The 22,646-nt window shown below is 41.3% G+C and overlaps 1 protein-coding gene across 3 annotated transcripts in view; it reads right to left on the reverse strand.

Moving 5' to 3' along the window:
- Window positions 1-22,646, reverse strand: part of LOC107376516 (cytohesin-3) — an 88,524-nt gene that overhangs the window by 32,057 nt on the left and 33,821 nt on the right. Inside the window, exon 2 of one of the 3 annotated variants that reach the window (XM_015945641.3) lies at window positions 22,357-22,425. The exons of the other annotated variants lie outside the window; for them this stretch is intronic. Coding sequence (XP_015801127.1) covers window positions 22,357-22,425 — 69 coding nt within the window. The remainder of the gene's footprint in view (window positions 1-22,356; window positions 22,426-22,646) is intronic. 3 annotated transcript variants of the gene reach the window in all.

Here is a 22,646-nt window from a genome sequence, read left to right on the forward strand (position 1 = left end):
TCCTCTGTGCTGGTCTGATTGCTGCTGGGTGTTTTTGGTTTATTTAAATTTGGTAACTTGAACATAACGTTGGTAAAGCTACTGTTAGCATTTTCGCTAACAGCTTCTTGCGTTTGGATAAGCTGTTACGTTTTGGTTTAGAGTTCATCTTTTTTTGTGGTGTAGATCTCCCTTTTATTACATTTAGAGTGTTGTGGGTTTTCGGTTTAGTGTAAAATATCACTTTGAGTTTGGTTTAACCACCCAGTTTAGAGTTGGACCTTTGGAGATTCTTATTTTTGTCCAGAACCCTGTAATCTTTGCCCAGTGGGACATCCCTACTTATTTGTACTTTTGTTTTAATTCCCCACAGGCAGAATTAGTTTTATTATTCCCAACCTGTGGATGGAAAGGTTTATGTTTTTTTTGTAGTTGTAAATAAACCTGATCATCATTTTAACTTTTAAATCCCGTGTTATTGTCCCTTCCTTTTTTGCACATGAGCCAAACTCCCCAGGAAGAGTCGTAACACCACTCGCCTCACGCACATAAGTGACCAAAACAAAGCAGCATGGAGACACTCCCTCTCCAACCAACTCTCAGGCAGCAGCCTGCACTCCCAAGTTCTACACGTCACAAGAACATAACCAAACAACACAATAAAAGCAGTGTTATACAAAATGGAAGGCCTGTAGTGTTTATTCTCTTACAGTAACAATTTATCAATTTTTTTGAGGAATTTATTAGAGATTTTTTGGTTTTTATTAACTGTGCAATAGAAAAATAATCATTAGATTAATTGTCTAAATAGTCATTAGAATAGTCGACTATTCGATAAAATAATCGTCAGAATAATCGTTTTAAAAATAATCGTTTACCCCCAGCCCTAGCCACAACATTTAAAGATTACCACTACCCTTCTGTTTCTATTTCAGCTTGGTTTTAAAATGTTATGTCTTTTGAGCCCTTGTATCTATTTATTTTCAAAGGGTGACCACCAAGCAGCTCAGGAGTGAATTTAGATGCTGAAACAAGCCAGGACTGGGATCAGCCTTGTGTGGCTAAAGGTCATTACAAACACAAAGCACGATTATGTGAGCTTTAAAGGGAAAGTTCCCCTCCTAAATATCAAATATACATATTTCCCTCTGGTCGGTCATGCTTTTCAGGACTCCGGTTTTGGTGTGTGTTAAACAAAATAAAGCTTGGGCTCCAATTCAGCCATTTAGCTTGAAATGACTGTTTACGTCAGGTCACACCACCATGACCACTTGAGCCATGCTTACCTTCGGTGCAGCGATATGGCTGATGCTTTTAAATTGGCAGAAAGGAAATAGATCATGCCAAACAAACCTGGTCTAGAACAGTTTTTTAGTCTCAAACAGATTTGTGTATTTGACTATGAATTTCAGTTCAGTTCAGTTTATTTCACTTTACTTGTTGTAAATGGTCTGTATTTGTATTGTACCTTCTTAGGGTTCTACCCCCCAAGGCGCTTCATAACACAATCAGTCATTCACTCATACACACACTGGTGGGGATGAGCTACGATGTAGCCACAGCTGCCCTGGGGTGCACTGACAGAGGAGAGGCCTGCCGAAGCCACCAGTCCCTCCGATCATCATCAGCAGGCCTTGCTCAAGGACATAACAGCAGCATTCTCTGGTCAGAACCTGCAATGATTCCGATTACTTGACAAACCCGCTCTACCTCCTGAGCTACTGCTGTCCCATATTTATTTATAATGCACCTTCCACAACTTTTTCAGAAGCCCATGGTGCTGAACACAGTAAAATAAAACCACATGACTAGCACAAATATGGTGTTGTGGAACATATATACACTATTATATATTCCTTTCTGATTTGCCTAGGGGTAGAGTGTTCGCCCTGGGACTGGGAGATTGGGCTCCAAATCCCGGTCGGATCATACTTGAGAAATAGCTTGAAATGGCTTGAAAAATGGAACTCAGCTTCAAGGGGTTGGATCGAGGGTTAAACCACCACAAAGTTGCAGCTCCCCATGGTGATGGCTCAAATGCAAAAATGTCATTTCACCAGTGTGGTATGACTAATGGGACTTTCACTTTAATATTTCAGAAAAATATTCATTTTAACATTTCTAAATTATAGGACTGTGTGGATGTACACACAAAACAAAGAAATGTACAAACTAAAATGTTTCACTTCCTGGATGCAAAAAAAAAGTTGTAGTTAATAAAACAAATACTTTTCTAATGCTGGCTTTTAGAATCATGTGACACACACACACACACACACACACACACACACACGCGTATAGCATTTGATGTGAGGACCGTCATTGACTTCCATTTAATTTAATGACTGGATTGTGCCTAACCCCAACTCAAACCCTAACCAGTCTATCCCTAACCCTAGCCTAAACTAAAACTTCATTCACACCATACCTCTAAAACTAACCAGTAGAGCTCTGTAACACTGTACCAAAGTGAGGACCAGCAAAATGCCCTCACTTTGCTACTAATCTCTTCAGTTTGCAGATAAAAAGGTTGTCATTGGTCATCATTTTGATGAATAGACGAGTACACACACAGAGAACATCAGCAGTTATCTGCCTCTCTAAATATTTGCCTCTTGATATTCAACCATCATCACCCTCACCTTAGGGGTAATTAAAGCTGCACATGAGGTTGGTGCATGCAACAAACGCCACGCACACAGGATTTATACTTCACACACTATGATGATGTTAATTTTATTCCACTCAAGGTCCCAAAAGCCACCTACTTAACCCCCCCCCCCCCCACACTCCACACACACAAACACACCCCTCAGAGGACCTCCCCCATCACTTCTCCACACATCAGAAAACAGCAATCCATTTGAGAGCAAGCTAACAGGAAGTAGGTCATTTTCACATGAAGCCATACCAGATTGTGCTTCTCTGATTCTCACCATCTCACACTCACTTGTGCACGTGCACACACACACACACACACACACACACTCTCTCTCTCTCTCTCTCTCTCTCTCTCTCTCTCTCTCCATCTCATTCTTTGTCCGCCTCCACTCCGATGCTTGAAGTGGGGGCGAGCACAGATTCAAATCCCCCAACTGAAACTGAATCATGCCACTAAGCAGCTTTGCAGTTCAGACTGTAAATACTGGCAGAAAAAAGTGAAAGTTATTTTTTCTCCTCCGAATCAAACTACCATATCTATTTTCCCACCGTCTGATTCAAGCCTTCGTCTTTGTCCTCCTCTGGAAGACAATGTGACTAAGTAGCATGAGCTGTTGGGTTATTACATTCATAACTGAGGTCATGAGAGCAGAAATCCAGATGGGTGTAGAGAGAGCTGCTGAGGTAGGTTGTGTTCAGGTGAAAAGTTTTTTTTTAATTTAATTGTGTTTGGAAAATGTAAAAAAAAATATCTGCTTGAAGAGCAAATTATTCATGCATTCAATGAAAATGTGGGTCATGGGTTACTGGCGTATAAATACCATGTCCATCAAGCAACACAAGACCAAAAGATGACTCATTCCTAATAAGTAGAGACATCAAAATGAGCTCATTTCATCACTTGACTACACTGAAGAGAAATTGTATATCAAGCTGAAACCCTGACGGGATTCACGGGTGTCTTCTTTTCACTGTTCTAGTGTCCTAACAACCCCAATATAAATCATATTAATAATTTATAGCTATAATTTCAATGAATCTACCTCTTGAGATTGTTCTGTGAGGAAAAAGTATTCTCAGAAAAGTTTTGTTGAAGGAACAAATTAATCTGGCAGCAATCAACTCTAACATGTAGCTTAATGTGGCATTAAATTGTATCAATGCTAAATCTGTCAGTTTTTTACCAAACATGGCGATCCATTAAAAAAGAAAACACATAACTTTGCTTGGAAAGGAAAGACTTTTATTCCATTTTGAATATCCACTGGTACTTATTGATCAGATCAGATGAATCCTGCTTTCTGAAGGACAGATAACTCACCCACTTACTGGACCAGGAATGTTATTAAAGCCTCTTCTACCATTCTAATAGTTTAACCAAATGATTTCCTAAATGTCTTTGCAGAACCAGCTGTGTGACCTGTTTTTAGAGGATCCTGAGTGTAAACACTACATGTGCATCCCGTCTGACCTCTTTTACTTGGAGTGAGCTTATCTAAAGTAAACTCAAATGAAAGGCCAAGCATTCCTAGAAGAGATTCAACATTTTTGCAAACCATGGTTTTATATGACGCTCATAGTGTGTAGCGAAACAATAAACTGTTATAATCTCTTTGGTCAAATGTTGAAAGTAAGGTTCCACACAATCTCACGCAACATCACAATCTTTCACATGATTTCTTAGAACTCGGATTATGTGGTGTGAATGACTTTCGGTCACAACCACATCAAAGTCAAGCTTTTTATCAGTAAAATCGACCATGTTACGGCCTTATTTGTGCAGATTAAGATTGTCTGGATTTAGCTATGGCAGCCATCTCAAATTGAACTGACTCTATACATTAATCTGGTGTAGATTAACCAACAATGATGACTTTCTGAGAATTTCAAGTGTTCTATGAGATATTTAATTAACAAAAACTCAGATAAAAGCATGACGGCCTGTCTCCACTATTTGTTGGTGGGTGATTAAGCAAAGGAGAAGCCAAGAATTTGTAAGACAAGTTGCTTTAAAGGGTAACTGGGCAGCGTTTTCTTCCTTTTAGCATCCCCTAGTGTCCATTTGTAGAAACAAAAAGAAAACCCATCTCCTCAGTGTGCGTTCGTCTTTTAAACACCTTCATCTATAACAGCTAAAATGTCTCCTCAGCCTTTGTTAGTGTCTTAAGGAGTGGTTCATCACTAGATTAAACAGATCAGCTGTGTTCATGATATAAAATATGCAGGAAACGTGATGGAAGCAGCGCCAGGTATGTCAGCTCAATGTTTTTCTAAGTCCCAACAGAACGGCCAGCCAGTCTGAAGTTGCAAGTGGAATATTCTGGCCACAGGGGCTGATAGGGGCTGGGTGGCCATGCATTAACCCTGTGAAGCAGGGGTGTCAAACTCAAATTCACACTGGGTTGAAATGAAAATCTGGGATGAAGTTGCGGGCCAAACTTAATATTTTTTGAAAAAGAGACAGCAATTTTTCACAGACGGCAAATCCTCCGTGCTTATCCTGCTCGACTTATCGGCTGCATTTGACACTGTCAACCATGGCTTCCTTTTGTCCACACTCTCTAGCATGGGCATCACAGAGAAAGCACAAGCCTGGTTTGAATCGTACCTCACAGGATGATCATTCAGTGTATCTTGGCTTGGACAATCCTCTACCGTGCACCATCTTGCCACAGGAGTCCCCCAGGGCTCTGTACTAGGACCTCTTCTCTTTGCCATACACACCACCTCACTGGGTGAGATCATTCGATCACGTGGCTTCTCCTACCACTGCTATGCAGACGACACCCAACTCTATCTGTCATTTCCACCGGACGACCACACCGTCTCTGCACGAATATCAAACTATCTCTCTGACATATCAAAATGGATGAAATCCCACCATCTCAGACTCAACCTCTCTAAAACTGAACTACTTGTCATCCCAGCAAAACCATCCATACAGAACAATCATACCACGCATCAGTGGTATTCTTTACTTGTGGTGTATATTCAGCATTTTTTAAATCTATTCAGGATTTATGTTTCTTGTTGTTTATTCATTTTTCTTATTTTTTATTCTCCTTTTTTTCTCCTGTAATAAGTGTCATCGCTGCTGTAACATCTAGCTTTCCCCACTGAGGAACAATAAAGGGATTTTCTATTCTATTCATCTATCTGCAGCCTTTCCAGTTCCTGTTTTACTGTAGGTTAAATCTTTTCTCACGGGCCAACAACAAAATAAAAATAAAATTTTATCTTAAATGAAAATGCAATATCTCACCTGTTAACCTTCATGTTTTGGAGCAGAAAAATAGCATAAAACCAAAATATTTAAAGCTCAGTTTGCCCCACTGATTTACTGTGACGCTCACCTGTTCCAGCCAGATACCTGCATCATGGGATTGAGAAGCTCTGAGCTGAGGACGAGACTCCTGTCCTTTTGTTCATCTTCATCATAATAATGACAACATTAAATGACAACAGGTGCTCACATAGACTTGTGCTGGTGAACACGGAGAGCGTCTGAGCAGCTTGACCACGTTGTTGTGTGTCGGGAAGGAAAAATAAAAACTACAGCAGCCACAGAGTCATGTTGATTTGAGCTTGTCGCTGCTCGCTGGAATTGTATCAGCTCTGTCTGGAAGTTAGCTGGAAAACTTTATCTTTCAGTCGTGAACACATTACTGAGCAGTTAAAATCTCTGTTTCTGGGCTTCAACGTCGGCAAAAAGCTGAGTAAACTCGGCGCTGAGTGAGAGGGGTGTTTAGTTTGTCTGAGACAGCGGTGTTGCAGACACTGGCAGCAGACGCTGGAAAAAACATAAAAGGAGGGGGCGCTTCGGATCCGCGCTTACGCCGCAAAGCATCATGGGAGTTGTAGTCTTTGCGGTAAAATCGGCCAGCGGGTCAGTTTTAATATATTTTTTATATTTATCTCGCGGGCCACATAAAAATGCCTTGTGTCTGACACGTGCTGTAAAGGGTCAGTTTAGCACATACTGGCTCAAGAAAATGATTTCAATACATGAAAAAGTTGCCAAGGACCCCTTTAAGTTCCAAAGTGTAAAGAAAAGCAAAGACTAAGGAGTGACGTAGCAAGAGATACTACTCAAACGGACATCTTCACACACTCTGCCTCTTTTGCTCTAGCTTCTTGGCTCCAGTTGTTGCCTCATAAAGCAGTAATTGTGGAGCGATGACCCCTTGAAGGCAACCTACGTCTGTAATGCGTAAAACACTCTGAGATTCCCACTCTTATTGAGAATGAGAAAGGGACAAATTGTCTGAGGAGACAAAGCCTGCTCTGGCCAACAAACCCCTTTTGTGTGTGTTTGGTAGCATGTGCAAGCCACAATCTCATAGCGTTTCAAGGACATTTGCAACTCTTCAGTCGCACTGGACATCCGAAGCATAATTCAAGAAAATATGTGAGTGTGCATTTCCATCCTGGGCAGACCGTCTGGAAAGAAATCCATATTAGGTTATGTACAAACACTTCGCATTTAACCCCAGATGCACCCACATAAATTACCAATGCTTGACCGCTCAGACTTTCATTTTATGGCATAGGGAGCTGCTTTTCAAGCTGCAATCAATACATCACCATAATACCTCAAACTTGCAGGCCTAGCTGTTTTTTCTACATCTATGGTCAAGTTCATATCTACAAGAGTATCTGCTGCTGACCTTAAACAAAGAGCTGTGATAGTTTAATAAAGGTTTCTGTAGAAAGGTCATAGATAACTTTTGTAGATAGATCTTTGAGCGACTCAGCACCTCTTTTCTGATCTTCAAATCCTATTCAGTTCATTTTAAAATATAATCAGGCAGCTCACCTGTGTCTGTACAGGTAGAGAGACGATCTATGAAGTTAGAGGACAAATGTAGCCAAGATCAGTGTGATGCTATGAAACGGACAGAAACATATACTAGGGATGCTCGAGATTGGCTTTTTTATCGATATTCAAGATTCTAAATTGTCTAATTTTTAATTTACCGATATAAACCGATGCCAATTTATGCGGGAACCCCCCTGATAACAAATAAATCATTTAGTTCCTAACATGTTAGTACCCTAACATCACATATCTCCTATCATGAATGCTTAAGTTTAAACATTATCTGTGCAAAATTGCAACTACTTAAATTTAAGTTAGTAATAGAAATAAATGTCATATTTAATTTGTCTCCAACAGCAGCTGAATGACAATCTCCCTAATCCTGACTAATGGTCTGTTACACCTTTAGGCCAAAGATAATTATTAGGTTCATGATGGAAAAAAGTTTAATACGTTAATAAATAGTACAAGTAATGATAAAAAGGTTCAAATGTTTTAGGTTTTGAAAACGGATCAAAGTGAGACATCACTGTTACTACTATTCATATATATATATGCCCTATATATATATGTCCCGATCAGGTTTTTATGCCCTCTAGTCCGAGTCATTTGATTTAGAGAATCTGCCAATACCGAGTCCCAATCCGATACTTTCGATACAAAAAAAAAAAGAAAAGGAAGAAACAGTTCCAGAATGTTCCTTATTTTTTTATTTAACTACCTTTTTATTTTAATTTAAACAACAGATCACTTCTGTGAGGTAGCTTGAACAATCAAGTAATAAATAACATAAATTCTTCACTTTTAGACTTTATTGCAAATATAAAAAGTCTAATATAAAAACAGATAGCACTTCAACTTCAAACACCTGGCAGGGGTCTATTTTGCCTCGGCCCCCAAAATGCTTAGATACGTCCCTGGGCATGGGACGGAGTTTTGAAGATGATCTGAATTGTATCAACTATTTAAATACTACATGCTGATAAGTTATTGCTTTATACAGGTACAAACGTGTAGTGGGATAAATCTACCTACATTTTATTTTTTTAAGAACTTTGTTTTGTTTTCTTGGTTTTTATTTTCCTATCTTCCTGTCCTGTCTGTCTCTGATCTTCCAGCATCTCCCAGTCCTCCAGAAAAACTCCTGTCTGCTACCTTCTTTTTCACCGCACAAGTAACTTTTTAACTAGCAGATCAAATTGATCCAGTGACTGCAAAAAAAGCGGAGTGTGCACTGCGCTGCCTGGCTGCCCCAGTGACGAGCGCTGCAGCAGGGGCAGCGTGAGCGCATCCACACGTCATGCTCAACTACAGACAGAACTTACCAGAGAGAAAATGAACGGACACGAATGACTGTGGGTTAACTGTATATTTTTGGTGACGCCACTTAGAAACTTAGAAAATGTTACTGTGGCCGTGTGCAGAACGCAGCTGGAGATCATGAATAATCAGCGGTCTGCCTGCCGCTCTGCTCAAAAGATTCCCCGCTACGCTGAGTCCATATAAATAATATAATGTAGGTAGAAACTGGATCTTTTTGTGTTCATTCTGGGTGTGTAAGTTAAGGGCATCAGGGGAGCCTGACAACCTTTAAGGAGAACCAAGTTGCTCTCCTGTAATTTGAACCCAGTATCCGAGTCCGGATCGGGAAGTAAAGCCCGAATCCCGATCAGTCTGAAACCACGTGATCGGGGCCGATTTCCGATCATGTGATTGGATCGAGACATCCCTAATATATATATATGAACATCCTTAACATTTACTGATGTTAAGGTTGACAGACCTCATTAGGAATTTAAACACACTTAGATAGCACAGGAGGTTTGTTATTCTTTATATCGTAATCATACTTTGGACATGCTCTATTTTAGCTCTTAATCAACAACATCAATAAAATATATTCAGTAGTTTATCTGTGTCTTGTCAGGGCTAATCATGCAAAGTGGACTCCATCAATAAACGAAAGAGCAGGTTTGATTCAAATGCAGCTTTCTAGATTAGTAAAAACATTGGTAAAAATAACACTATTTATTTACATTATTCACATTTTACCTGGCTGTGTTGACAAACCCACAAACCCTACCTTTCACTAATTGAGATAAAATTCTGGTATAAACTAAAATGTTATGTGAAGGAAGTTCAAGCCCCATATCCTCTGATCGCTGTCCGCACTGGACACCATTAGTGTACAATCAGTTATTTCTAATAATATCTTATGGCCCATTATAAATGGAACTTATGACTTGCTCTAGATTTTCACATGGGCTGTAAAAAGGAAGAGAGATCACATGCAAATTATTCCTGTAGCAGATGACAGAGGATACGTCCATCATACCTTTTCATAGTCTCACCTCTCAGTGAAGGTCTTTGTTAAAGACCCCATGTGTGAAATCCATTGAAATCATGATTAAAAAAAATGCAACTATTTAGCGCCATGCAGTTCAGATAAAGTATTGCAGCTACGGTGGCCCACTCATGAGCTTGATAGTGTAACAGTTTCCAATCTCTCCAGCCTAACCCACACAAAGCTTATAAATACTCGACCAGTTAAAAAGAATTTCAACCATGACTGTTATATCAACCTACCAGTCCTGTGAAGCTTTCACGATTCACACACGAAAGGGGGGGGGGGGGGGGGGCGGCGCTGGGGGACATCAGCCATGAGGTCGGGTGGTGTGAAAAATTGTATTCCTGAAATATTCTGTCCCCCATGTCGGAAGGTCACACTTCAGGCTATCTTCACATTTGTGACAGGCCTTTACATGAAAATGATGTAATGTAATGTAATAATGTTACGCTTGGATTTTTTTTATCTATATGTCCTCCTAAAAACAATACAAAGGGTACAGTAAAAAGATTATAGTTCACTCCTTTGCAGCAAGCTTATTTATCACTTTTGAAAAAGGATGTAATCTCACTCAGTTTAACCATCTTTTATTTGAGGTTGTTTAGTCCTCATAATTTACTATAATTTATGTTTATGTTTATGTATTTAGCAGACGCTTTTGTCCAAAGCGACTTACAAGTGATAATCGGCATGTTGCCCATGAGGCTAACAACAACAATAACAAAATTTCTGTGAATTTGTAAATATTTGCTCGTGACTGCCTAAGGGAAACAGAATATTTAAGGGAAACAAATTTTTCACACAACACCTGTTTCACGTGGATCTGGGAGCAGCATTGTAAACAAACTGGCTGCCGCTACCAGCTAATGGATGTGAAGCAATCAATGACTGCTCGTTAAGCCTGATTCATGCTTCTCCATCTGCGTCAGTGCGGAGACACGCAACGCCATTATCCGTCCTTGCGTGCCTGCCGGAGCTCCGCAAGGACGGACGGAGTCGAGCTCTCTTTTCTAAACATCCGTCAGTCGAGACGGACAACGCAAGCTTGTGATTGGTCAGGATGCTGCTGTTGTTTACAGTGCCGCCATTGCGCCCTCAAAAACATAACGAGAGCCAAGGATAACAAGCGGCAGACGCGGAGAAGCTTGAAGAATACCTTGCGAAAAAACTAAAAACATGAATGTTTATTTCTCCCGTGACTGGATGAGTGAAAAGATGCGCAGCAAGCGTTTTATTTGTGGACGGAAATGACAGGAAACGTGGGTTTAGAGGTGGCGAGCACATGAAGATGTGGAGGAGAATGTGAGACAAATATGTCCGTGTTAAAAAGTCTCTTACATACACAAAAAACACAATATAAACACACTATCTTGGACCGATACATGACAGGATACCACAGAACAGCGCTACGCCCTCTGTTGTCCTGGTGGGGAATTGCTTTGCAACACTCTCCAGGAGACGGAGAAGTATGAGAGCAAAACGCTTCCGTCAATCCATGCGTGTCTGTCCCTTGCGGAGCTGACGGAGAAGCATGAACCAGGCTTAAGCCACGGCTGGTGAAGGAGGGTTGGTGAGCCGGGGACACACTGAGGAGATCAAGTAAACAATGCTGACTTAGCCACCAGCTAATCGTGGCTCACGGCTGGCGTGGTGGAGATGGACATCACAAGCTGCTTGTTAGTCATGGCTAGCACCGGGGATTTGCTGTATATGCTGCGCGTAAACTCCCACAAATTACCAACCAAAGGAGACCCATGTCTAAAGTTAACATTTGAGAAGAAGCCCTCGGGGATGCATGTCATCTCTGTAACGCGTGGAGGACTACATCGCTGTTAGTAAAGTGTTGTGGAGATCAAGTAAACAATGCCAATTAAGCCACTGGCTAGCGGACGAGCGCTGGGGCGTGTTGGGAGAGACAGCAGGCTGCGGGAAGAGGCGAGACTTGAGTAGAAGAACTTTGGAACGGACATGTTGGGACCAGATCAGGAGCTTTGGTATGAAGAAAATACAAATGAGCAACTTGAGGTGGGTTTGAGAGTCAGAGACACTACCAGAGGCTGGTGACCAGTTAATAGCGGGCGGGGATCTCAACATATGCAGCTTCCTAGTGTTGGACAAGATGAGGACCTGAAAAATTTGATGTCTTTTGATTTAATTGTTTATTATTCAAACTAACTAAGTACAGCAACAGTGTAGCTAGTCTCATCTTCTTAGTTGAATTAGCAGACTTCATGCTTCCAGGGCGCACTGCTGTCCTCTGCTGTTTCTTTCAGGTTACGGTCATAGTCCAACTGCATAACGTGGAGCTCATATGTTCCTCAACAGCTACTGTATTTCAAGATGGTGGATGACCATGGAGCATCGACCACAGTTTCTGTTTTTCAAAATGTAAAATTTCAAGCTGAGAGGAATATTTAGAACTGATGTTGGTGAGAAATATTAATGAAAAAGGACAAGTTTGTGAACTGGAAACACAGGATTTGACAGTAAACAGGTTAAAATATTATACACTGGGGCTTTAAATAATTGATCAAAGTTTTGGTTTAACTGAAACAGAAATTTTTATTTATGTTTATGTTTATGTATTTAGCAGACGCTTTTGTCCAAATCTACTTACAAGTGATAATCGGCATGTTGCCCTTGAGGTTAACAACAACAACAACATCAAACAATTTCCAGTCAGTCGTAGGTGGCAGTGAGGCAGCATGACGAATCATGGAGAGGAGGGAACAAGGCCTGGACAGTAGAGAGGGGGACGGGTGCAGGGTGGGTGCTAGTTTAAAAGATGCTCTCTGAAGAGCAGGGTCTTCAGGAGTTTCTTGAAAATTAAAAAGGAAGCCGCAGTTCTGGTAGTGCTTGGTAGGTCATTCCACATTTGTGGAACGATGCATGAGAAGAGTCTGGATTGTCCTGAGCGTGGTGTAGGCACTGCTAGCCGACGATCCTGTGATGACCGGAGCGGCCGAGCCGAGGCGTAAGCCTTTACAAGAGGATTCAGGTAGATGGGAGCCGTACCATCTCGGACTTTGTATGCTAGTGATAGCAATTTGAATTTGATGCATGCTGCTAGCGGTAGCCAGTGGAGCTCAATGAACAGAGGGGTGACATGTGCTCTTTTTGGCTGATTAAAGACCCGACACGCCGCTGCGTTCTGGACCATTTGAAGAGGTCTCACAGATCAGGCTGGATGACCAGTTAGAAGGGCATTGCAGTAATCGAGGCGGGAGATGACAGTAGATTGCACCAGGAGCTGGGTGGCATGTTGTGTTAGGTATGGTCTGATATTTCGTATGTTATACAGCGCAAAGCGGCATGAATGGGCAACAGAGGCAACATGATCTTTAAAGGTCAGGTGTTCATCAATCACAACACCCAGATTTCGAACTGCCTTTGAAGGAGCCTGAGATAGGAAGTCATTTTGGATTGAGATATTGTGCTGTATGGATGGTTTTGCTGGGATGACAAGTAGTTCAGTTTTAGAGAGGTTGAGTTGGAAATGGTGGGATTTCATCCATTTTGATATGTCAGAGAGACAGTTTGATATTCGTGCAGAGACAGTGTGGTCGTCCGGTGGAAATGACAGATAGAGCTGGGTGTCGTCTGCATAGCAGTGGTAGGAGAAGCCATGTGATCGAATGATCTCACCCAGTGAGGTGGTGTATATGGCAAAGAGAAGAGGTCCTAGTACAGAGCTCTGGGGGACTCCTGTGGCAACATGGTGCACGGTAGAGGATTGTCCAAGCCAAGATACACTGAATGATTATCCTGTGAGGTACGATTCAAACCAGGCGTGTGCTTTCTCTGTGATGCCCATGCTAGAGAGTGTGGACAAAAGGAAGCCATGGTTGACAGTGTCAAATGCAGCCGATAAGTCAAGTAGGATAAGCACTGAGGATTTGGCAGTCGCTCTAGCTTCTTTTAAGGATCCGTCACTGCTAACAGAGCAGTTTCAGTGGAATGGCCCTTTTGAACCCAGACTGGTAAGGTTCAAGCAGACAGTTTTGTGAGAGGTATTCTGTGATCTGCTTGAAAGCCACCTTTTCAATGATTTTGGACAGAAAAGGGATGAGAGAGATAGGAGAGAGATATTTAATGCCTCCTCCATCTATGCCACGTTTAGACAGTTATTCTGACAATTATTAAATCATTCGCGACAGCTTTCCTCAGTCATTTGAGCATTTTGGCAGAAAGCCCTCAAGCTAACAATCTGTTGTCTTCATATGAGATAAAAGATTGTGGTCTCATTCATCTGGCTCAAAGGCTTTTTACAGACACAACTTATGTTTGCTGTATCTTTTGCACCAAAGGCACACACACACGTCTGTTCTTTTTTTCCTAATCACTGCAAAACTCTTCGTGCCTTCTGAAGCTTGCCTGTAATCATGATCGAAGTTGACCGCAAACAAAGCCAGAGAGACGCTTCCTGATTTGCACCAAGCTTTTAACAGGACAATGGAAAGGGATGTCTGCAACAACCTGGGCTGGTCTTTTAATAAAAACAGAAACCCGGTATAAGGGTGTGAGTCCTTTCCCACACCAGGATAATCACACTGCATACACACACGTTCACAGCTGTGAGCCGCATGGCTGCAACAAAACTAATATTCAAAATAAAACACTTGTTAAGAAACATGAACAATAGTTTTTAACAGGACAATGTTCGACAACTTTTAGTTGTTATTTTTCTCTAACATTCACATCCTACACTCTTCTTCCTCTTAGCATTTTGAGATGCCTGATGCAGAAGAAGTCTGGGTTCTAACAAACATCCTTACTGTATCTACACCAGCTTTAGCAGCTTCTTTCCCCTCAACGTGAGCTACAAGAGTGACTGGTGGTAGGTGTGCAGTAATTGTTTCCTCCCTCTGTTACACCTACTCACAGCTCTCAAGTACGCACAAAAAATACATTCACACAACAAAGAGACACACCAACAGCCTCTTTCCAAATTCCTTCCTCCTGACAGATGACAGTAGTGGTATGAAAATAGCCAACATTCCTTCTCCTGCAGCCTCCCAGTGTGGTTCAACTGGTTCTCATCTTTTTGTCCACCCCTCCCCTTTTTTAAACTCATCCACATCTGCACTCTCACTTTATCCGAGTTTCTCTTCAAACACATCAACTCCTTTCCAGATGCATGACTCCCACATCTGTTCTAAGGACAAAAAAACTTGACTTTTTCCTTCTAAAGTAGAATCACGAGTGTAGAAAAGGTGAACGAACACTCAAAATCCAACATTTGCCTTCACCAGCTAATTTGATTTATTTAGCAACTGACTAAAAGCTCATTAATCACCTATTTTTTAACTGATTATCAAAAACACAAGTGATTAACAATCACACTGATCAACTTCTACTAAAAAAAACATAAAGGAAACACTTTAGTCTGTGCACATGTGTAGGGATGACAGTAGCTCAGGAGGTTGAGCGGGTTGTCCAGTAATTGAAAGGTTGCAGGTTTGATCCCAGCTCTGACCAGAGAATGCTGCTGTTGTGTCCTTGGGAAAGACACTTAACTAATCTTGCCTGTTGGTGGTGGTCGGAGTGACCTGTGGCGCCAGTGAATGGCAGGCCTCGCCCCTGTCAGTGCACCCCAGGGCAGTTGTGGCTACATCATAGTTCATCCCTAATAGTGTGTCAATGACTTATTGTGTTGGGAAGCGCCTTGGGGGGTTGTAGAACCCTAAGAAGTTACTGTACAAATACAGGCCTTTTACCATATCCATGCTCTCTAAACTGGTGCAAACAGGAAGTTCCAGTTGATGATGACCTAGGTTTTAGGAATTTATGATAATTCCTTTCAATCTGTCGATTTTCTGCCACTCATCAAGGTTGGGCTGCAGAATTGAATTTAACTGAACTGAACTGAAGAAGAAACAGGACCAGTTTATCTAGGCTTCTTTATTACAGCGCCCTCATTACTGCAAGCAAAGTATCATGTCGTCTGCTTAGTTCGTCCATCTCTTGCTCCAAGACACCAACAGATGTAAACACCTCTTGAGCTAAAGACTCATCCTCAACCCAAAGGGAGCATCCTTTTCCCAGCTGAGAACTGCGGCTTCGTACTGCAGAAAACCTATAAACCTTTTTTATAAAAATCATTAAAAATGGAAAACCATAACTATAACAGTCTAAAACCACAGTTAAAATGATTAAATATCGTCTCAAGTGTCCTAGCAAAGACATTTATCTAACATATAAAATTCTCCTTCTCAGATTTAACATTAAAAGGAACTCAGGTTACAAAACTTTATGGTTCTTAAAAGATAAATGTTAGTACCAGTTATATTAAAGTGGTGTAAAAAAAACCTTCTTAATGTCTTCATTTTTATAAAATTTGTAAAAATACTTTAACTCGTAGGTCGCCATTGTTGTTAGCGTGGCAATGCACTCTGGGTAGTGACGTCACATGGTTGTACCTCGGTTGCATCGGCCGGCTTTGGGACCCTGTAGTGACTGTTCAGCCTTTTCAGTTTGAACCAGAGTGAAACATTAATGAGGACATCACTGACCATGTTTCTCAAAACGAGCATCAAAATGAAGAGCAAGAAGGGCGGGATGAAGCAAGAGCAGGACAAAACCGGTGGTGTGTGTGTGCGCGGCAAATGCGTTTCCATGGTAACCGAGAGGGAGAGTGTTTGTTGTCAAGAGCTCACATTTTTGTCAGCAGACGTTAACAGTAAGCTGTCGTGTGATCAAACTTATTCAGTTATGAATGATTTAAATATTAGCATCCAGAGCTGTCGTGTGCTTCATAGATGGTTAGGATATTAAGTGAAACGACTTTAATCATTTTTGCAGATATTATATATTCGGAGAACACTGTGTTGCTACACTTACTGCTTGTTTTACTGACGGGAGAGGTGAATGTTCAGCTTCATTCGTGACGAGTGGCGTGTACAATGGTTCGCTGAACGTGACCGAAGCGGCAGCTGCAGGAGCGGGTTGTCGGCTCAGGAGAGCGCCCAGCGTCTCTCGTCTCTCCGAGGGCGTTTAGGCTCCTTGTGTGGGAAAATGGTCTGTAAAGCATTTAGTTTCTGCCTTCTCTTATACCCAGCCGCTCCGGAGAGCTCTTTAAAGAGCAAGTCACCCCTTACAAGAAGCGTACTTCACTCCCACTTTTTGTTTGAAAAATGCAACAAATGCTGTTGCCTAGCAGACCGAGAGGGTGGAGCCACTAACAACATTGTGACATCATAATGTATCAGCTTACATCATAGCATACCTCTTAGCCAATAGTGGTGGCAGATTTAAATTCAAATGCAGTGAAGAGTTTTTACCTGACAACGGCACAACACTGACAGTTTCAGGCAGAAAATTTAAATTTTAACTAAAATGCACTAAAGTGCAAAACTATTGACTACACGTGTCTGCATCACGATTAGACACACATTTATATAGTTTATCAGAAAAAAATAGTTGATTTGGGGGTGACTTGCTCTTTAAGTAGTCGTGGTCAACTAAAAGCCTCAAACAAATCAGGAGAAAAATATTAGGAACACAGCCTGTTGATCTTTGGGAAGTTGTGTCCGTCCACAGGCATCTTCCCACCGCTTTCTCCTCTTCTTGCCAGTGGGAAAGCTGTGTAAACTCACATCACTCCCCTTGTTGCCCTTTGACTGGAAATTACATCCAAAAGCAGCACAATGCGGCATTTTACTTAATTATTAATACGGTGAGCGCGTAACCAAACACTAGCGTCAATAGCTATTCTTCCAAATGCAACCAATATACGTCATCGTCCCCAGAGTGCATTGCGTGCGGAAAACATGGCGTCCTACGTATGTCAATAATGTACTAAATATTATAGATTTATAAATAAACAGCAATATTTTGTGTGTTTCTAACAACATAGTTTGGTACAACAGAAAACTTGTGGCTTATTAGGGCATTCACGTCCTCATAGCCGGAGTTCCTTTTAAAAGCACAAACACAAGATCAATGAACCTGGTAAATAGAGTCGTGCATATTAGAAGTTTCATTCAAAACTAAATTGAAAAAGTTCTATTTTGAAAGCTCGCACAAGAACTGAAATGTAAGAAAGCTTCCAGCAGTCACTTGTTGTTAGCGCTCATCTCAGAGGAAATATCCACGGCATTGCCTTTATTAAAATTAGATTACAGGAAGGAAAAAATCTGAGGGTACATCAAACACCCCATGTCTTTTTGATTCTTTAAAGTCCTGAAGAAACAAGCCCCTTGAAGTAAGACAGCTCCATCACAGAGTCCACAAGTTGCAGTCCCTTATTCCTGAACAAGAGCTAAAATCTGCCCAAATCTGCTCTAAGACTTCCTTCTTCCTTTGAAATCAGAGGAAAAAATTAGAATGATTGGTTTGTTTTTAGGTCCCAGTATCTAAGGACGTACACAGCTTTGTTTCATTACAGCAAATCATGCATCTCACGCATATTTACCAGAAAAAGAGCAAATAAGAACGCAATCTCCAGTTTTCTGTTTCATCCATCACAAGCAGCAACAGTTCAGGTAATTTCGAGGCTTATCCCTATTAAAACTTCACTTTTGTTCTCTTGTCTACTGTTTTGATTGTCCCTAATGCTCATAATAATCCTCAGCCCTGTCTAGACAAGATGTTTCCTAAATGAACATGGATTTGACTCTTACTCCACAACTCTCCAGTCAAGGCTCAGCCATGTGTGGGCCAAAAACTAAGAACTGAGAATGTTTTGTTTGCTAGGTGCAGAGTTGGCCCTGCTAAGCGATGAAAGTTGCCCTCATTAAAGATCTGCACCCTCCAAGATATGCCATTGTCGTTTAATAGCCCACAGCACTGATTAGAAGAGCTTAGCGTCTGATCTCTAGATAAAGTATAACGTATTCTCAGGCTGCAGCATGATTAATTCAGTCAAACTCAAAATATAATCCTAGATACCACCAAAGGGGGTGACTACATATGGAATACTCTGAATTTATTTCTTGGGAAAAGGCCTAGTGTTTTTGTCAGCAGTGATTCCAGAAAACGGTCACAAGTAAAACAGAACTTTGCCAAGCGTTGACTTAACCCTTCGCTGCACCACCAACTGTCTAATCAGGCTGAGCTTGGCTAATTTAACCTGGCATGGCATCAATTTTCTTAAGCCAGAGTCAATCTCCTGTTCTGGGAAAACATGTTCCACAGCGTCTGGGATTGTGTTCAGTTCACCATCACTCATGTCAAATCTGTTTTAGGTAGTTTAAATGATGTTTCTTCCAACCCTAAATATGCTCATACCCAACTGCAGCTAAAGTAAAGTTTATGTGTTACAAAAATCTCATCTATGGATTATCTCTGACCCTAAGCCTAACCCTATGACTAGGACTAGGAAAGGTCCCCTCCTTAGAGAGAACCACTTCAGTTCTCAACTATGTTTAACGTTCTCTAAATCTGAATTTATCTTTCAGGATTTATTGGATTTCAGAAGACTGGGAAGAATGCATCGATTCCAACAGCGTACGTCACACAGGAGGAGCTACAAACCGAAATCCAAAACATTCTAGACCTTTAGGAGATTAAGCTGCCTTTATCCTGATAAAGTATTTACATTCTAAATACAAATGAAGATCACACCAGATTCCAGAACAGCTTCTAACTCGCCGTGTGTAATTTGAGCTAAAGCACTGAAAACACATGTATGGTATATAGGGATGCTAATGCTACCCCAGTGCCTGCAGCACCTCGCTTATGGAGGCCTTGAAAAGAACAAGAACACTTGTGACCAAGGCTACACGGTGGCTGGGATGTTTATTATGGGATTGAGCCCAAAATCTGGAAAAAATCAAAGTGCAAGGGTATTCGAAAAGGAAAAGAATGTCAGAAACATAAAGAGGAGCTCCAGCTGCCCAACAGGACTCTTCTGTCCATTTTCACAGTTTCCAGACAGCAGGAAGCAGAGGAGGCAGATGAGGAGGAGGAAGGGTTCATAACAGAGTTAAAACCCATGCCAGGATTTCCTTATTGCACAAAATATGTGGGCTGTTTGGATCCCTCTCTCTCATAAGTCTGGATGGAGATTTCAACAGATATGTGACGAGTTTCATTTTGCACACTGATCATTTAAACTTGTCCTTCACCGAAAACCCCTTTTTTTTTTACTTTTTTTAATTCATCTGTCACTGAGTTTTTCATGGAGGCTGAACGTAAAAACAGTCTCCTGCACCTATCACCTGCATTAGCTTCTGATAGAAAATAGGTGGTGAAACTCCAGGATTCGAAAAGTCTGAAAGTACTACGTCAAGCCGTCGCTTGGACTCACCCATATTGGCTCACAACTAGGAAGGCTGTTGTTAGTGTAGCATCCAGGAAAAAGCAGAGAACATCTCATCTAGTAGAAGCTAACTGTTAGCATTAGCAACTCCACCACACAGCAGAAATCCTACAGGCTTGTGTTATTAGTAGAGATAAAACTTCCAACGTTATAAAGCAAATAGAGTCTCATTGATCTTATCCAATCTGAGGCAAGATGTCCAAATATCAGGAAACAAGACCCCAAATCCTATCTTGTCTGAAGCTGCTTTCATCTCCAGTTGAATTCTCCATGATGAAACAGACGCATCTGGTGTCTGTTTCTGAGACCTGCAGCTTCAAAACAAAAGCTAAATTATACATCAAAATATGTGGCTGAACCGGGACTTATGTTCAATACCATTCCGCTGCAGCATGTCATATCATCTTGAGAAAACTCCTGAACATTTGCAAGAAACTTCCCTAAAGACAATTGGATTTTGGCTAAACAGATCAGCCTGTTAGACGTCACCGTGGAAACATCGTCCGGTGGTGTTGGGAGTTGGACGTTACATAACCGAGCAGACAGTTTGGTATCTTTAATAAGTTTAGGTTTTATTATTTGAGATATTTTCACCTGTGTGTTTACCTGACAGTTGCTGACATCCCACGTGATTTTTTTTTAATAGTCTAAAATTTTGAAATACTGTATTTTGCAATTATTTTTACCTTCGCAGCTATTTTAGTAGACTTTCACATCAAAATGCAGATGTAAGTTCCTTTCTGCCTCATCCATTCTGTTGTCGAAGAGAAAGAGAAAGGGCTGTAACCATTGTGACATCAATGAGCCACTGGCAGCAGTGATAACATTTCATGTGATCTTTGCTCTATTTACACTTCTTATATGAATCCTTTGGCGTACTATAAAGCTAATGCTGACATCTCAGGCAGCAGCTGCTTTGACACAAGTCCTAATAATAATATCCTCTGAAAGTGTTCAGTGTTTTATTTAAACCTACATTTATGGATGTCATATAACAAGGCCACTGGGAGAGGAAACCAATGTGAGGGAGATATGAAAATGATGAAGCCAGGACAGGGCTGGGTGGAATAAAGGACGGCTAACAGGTAATTCCTCTTTAACTGCAAAGGGGAAAAAAACAATGTTTACATTTATTTTGAATATCATCGGTTCTGATCTAAGCAAAGGCCAGCTGCACATTTGTTTCCTCTTCCTGACATGAACTGTAAATGCAGCATTTCATTATAAAACCCGGTACATCCACGGCCTCTTGACATCCGGCAGGAATGACAACAACCACACGTCTCCTGGGAGTCTCAGCGATGGAAAGCTGCTGGTGTTTTCAGTACTGTTTACAGATTTTGCCCTAAAGGGGCACAATAATTACTCTTTATGCTCAGGATTGGGTTGATTTATCAGGAGATTAATGATGGAACGTTGCATCATGTTCTTCCTAAAATTACTTTTTTCTCCTCTAAACTTGTGCCCATGACTTGTACCAATGATGGAAATTCAGGATGACAAAGAGATGACAACATCTGTGGGTAAAGAATCCTGGAATATGACCTCTATATAGGTTTGTGTTTTCCCAAACCTAAAGGTGTCCCAATAATCACTTCTGAGCTCTGACACACACATGCACTGTGAATGGGAAGAGCGTGGTTAAGCAGAGTAAGTGTGTGCATTCACAGGAGAAGAGAAAGAGAGGCCAGGAGCTGAGCTGCTTGGAAACAAGTGGTTATCGGTGCCTTTTAGGACCCTGTAACCCCTGCTCACCCTGACCTGCTCGCTCAAGGCAATTAATAAAACATTTTACAATCTGAGCTCTAGAAACAACGCCCATTCCCTTTTAAAACAATGCAAGAATGTGAGGGTCAGGGCAAAGGAAAGGAGTGAGGAGCAGAAAATCCTGGTGACATCACAAACTATAAATCAAGACAGCCTGAAAACACATGGATGGCACTTCTCCTACCCAAGACAGAAATGTGCTTTAATTTTACGTGCGCGCGCGCGCGTGTGTGTGTGTGTGTGTGTGTGTGTGTGTGTGTGTGTGTGTGTGTGTTTCAGCACTTAACAGGAAAAGTGACAGCAAGCGCTCAATCCCCTGAACTATAATCCACTAGCCATCATCTGCACAGTCCCTCTTGATCTCCTCCATTCGTCTACATATGAGGAGTCTGCAGTAATCCTCCAAATTAGAATGTAAAGAGATGCAAGCACTCAGTCACAAACATACATTTATACACACGCATGCCTTCATAAATAATAATAAGAGTTACCCACAGCTGGGATGAGCACCGCACCACTAACCTATTTTGAAGATCTGACTGAAGACATCAGTCTCTCTTTGCATCTGTTCCACATCTTCATCTCGCTCGCCTAAATGTAAACAAAATGACTTAGGGGACAAAAATGTCGCCGCACACACACGATTATAAACACGGACAGGTTGTGTACAAGTCTGCATAGAGCTTGTAGGAGTCTGTTAGTAACAGAGCACAGCTGCATTTTCAGCATGGAGGCAGACTCTGCAACAACCTCATTTTCACCGCATCAGCAAGGCAGTTAACACTCATCCTCTGACTATAAAAGATGAATGA

This window comes from Nothobranchius furzeri, chromosome 12 (assembly GCF_043380555.1).
Source record: "Nothobranchius furzeri strain GRZ-AD chromosome 12, NfurGRZ-RIMD1, whole genome shotgun sequence".
NCBI classification, from domain to species: Eukaryota; Metazoa; Chordata; class Actinopteri; order Cyprinodontiformes; family Nothobranchiidae; genus Nothobranchius; species Nothobranchius furzeri.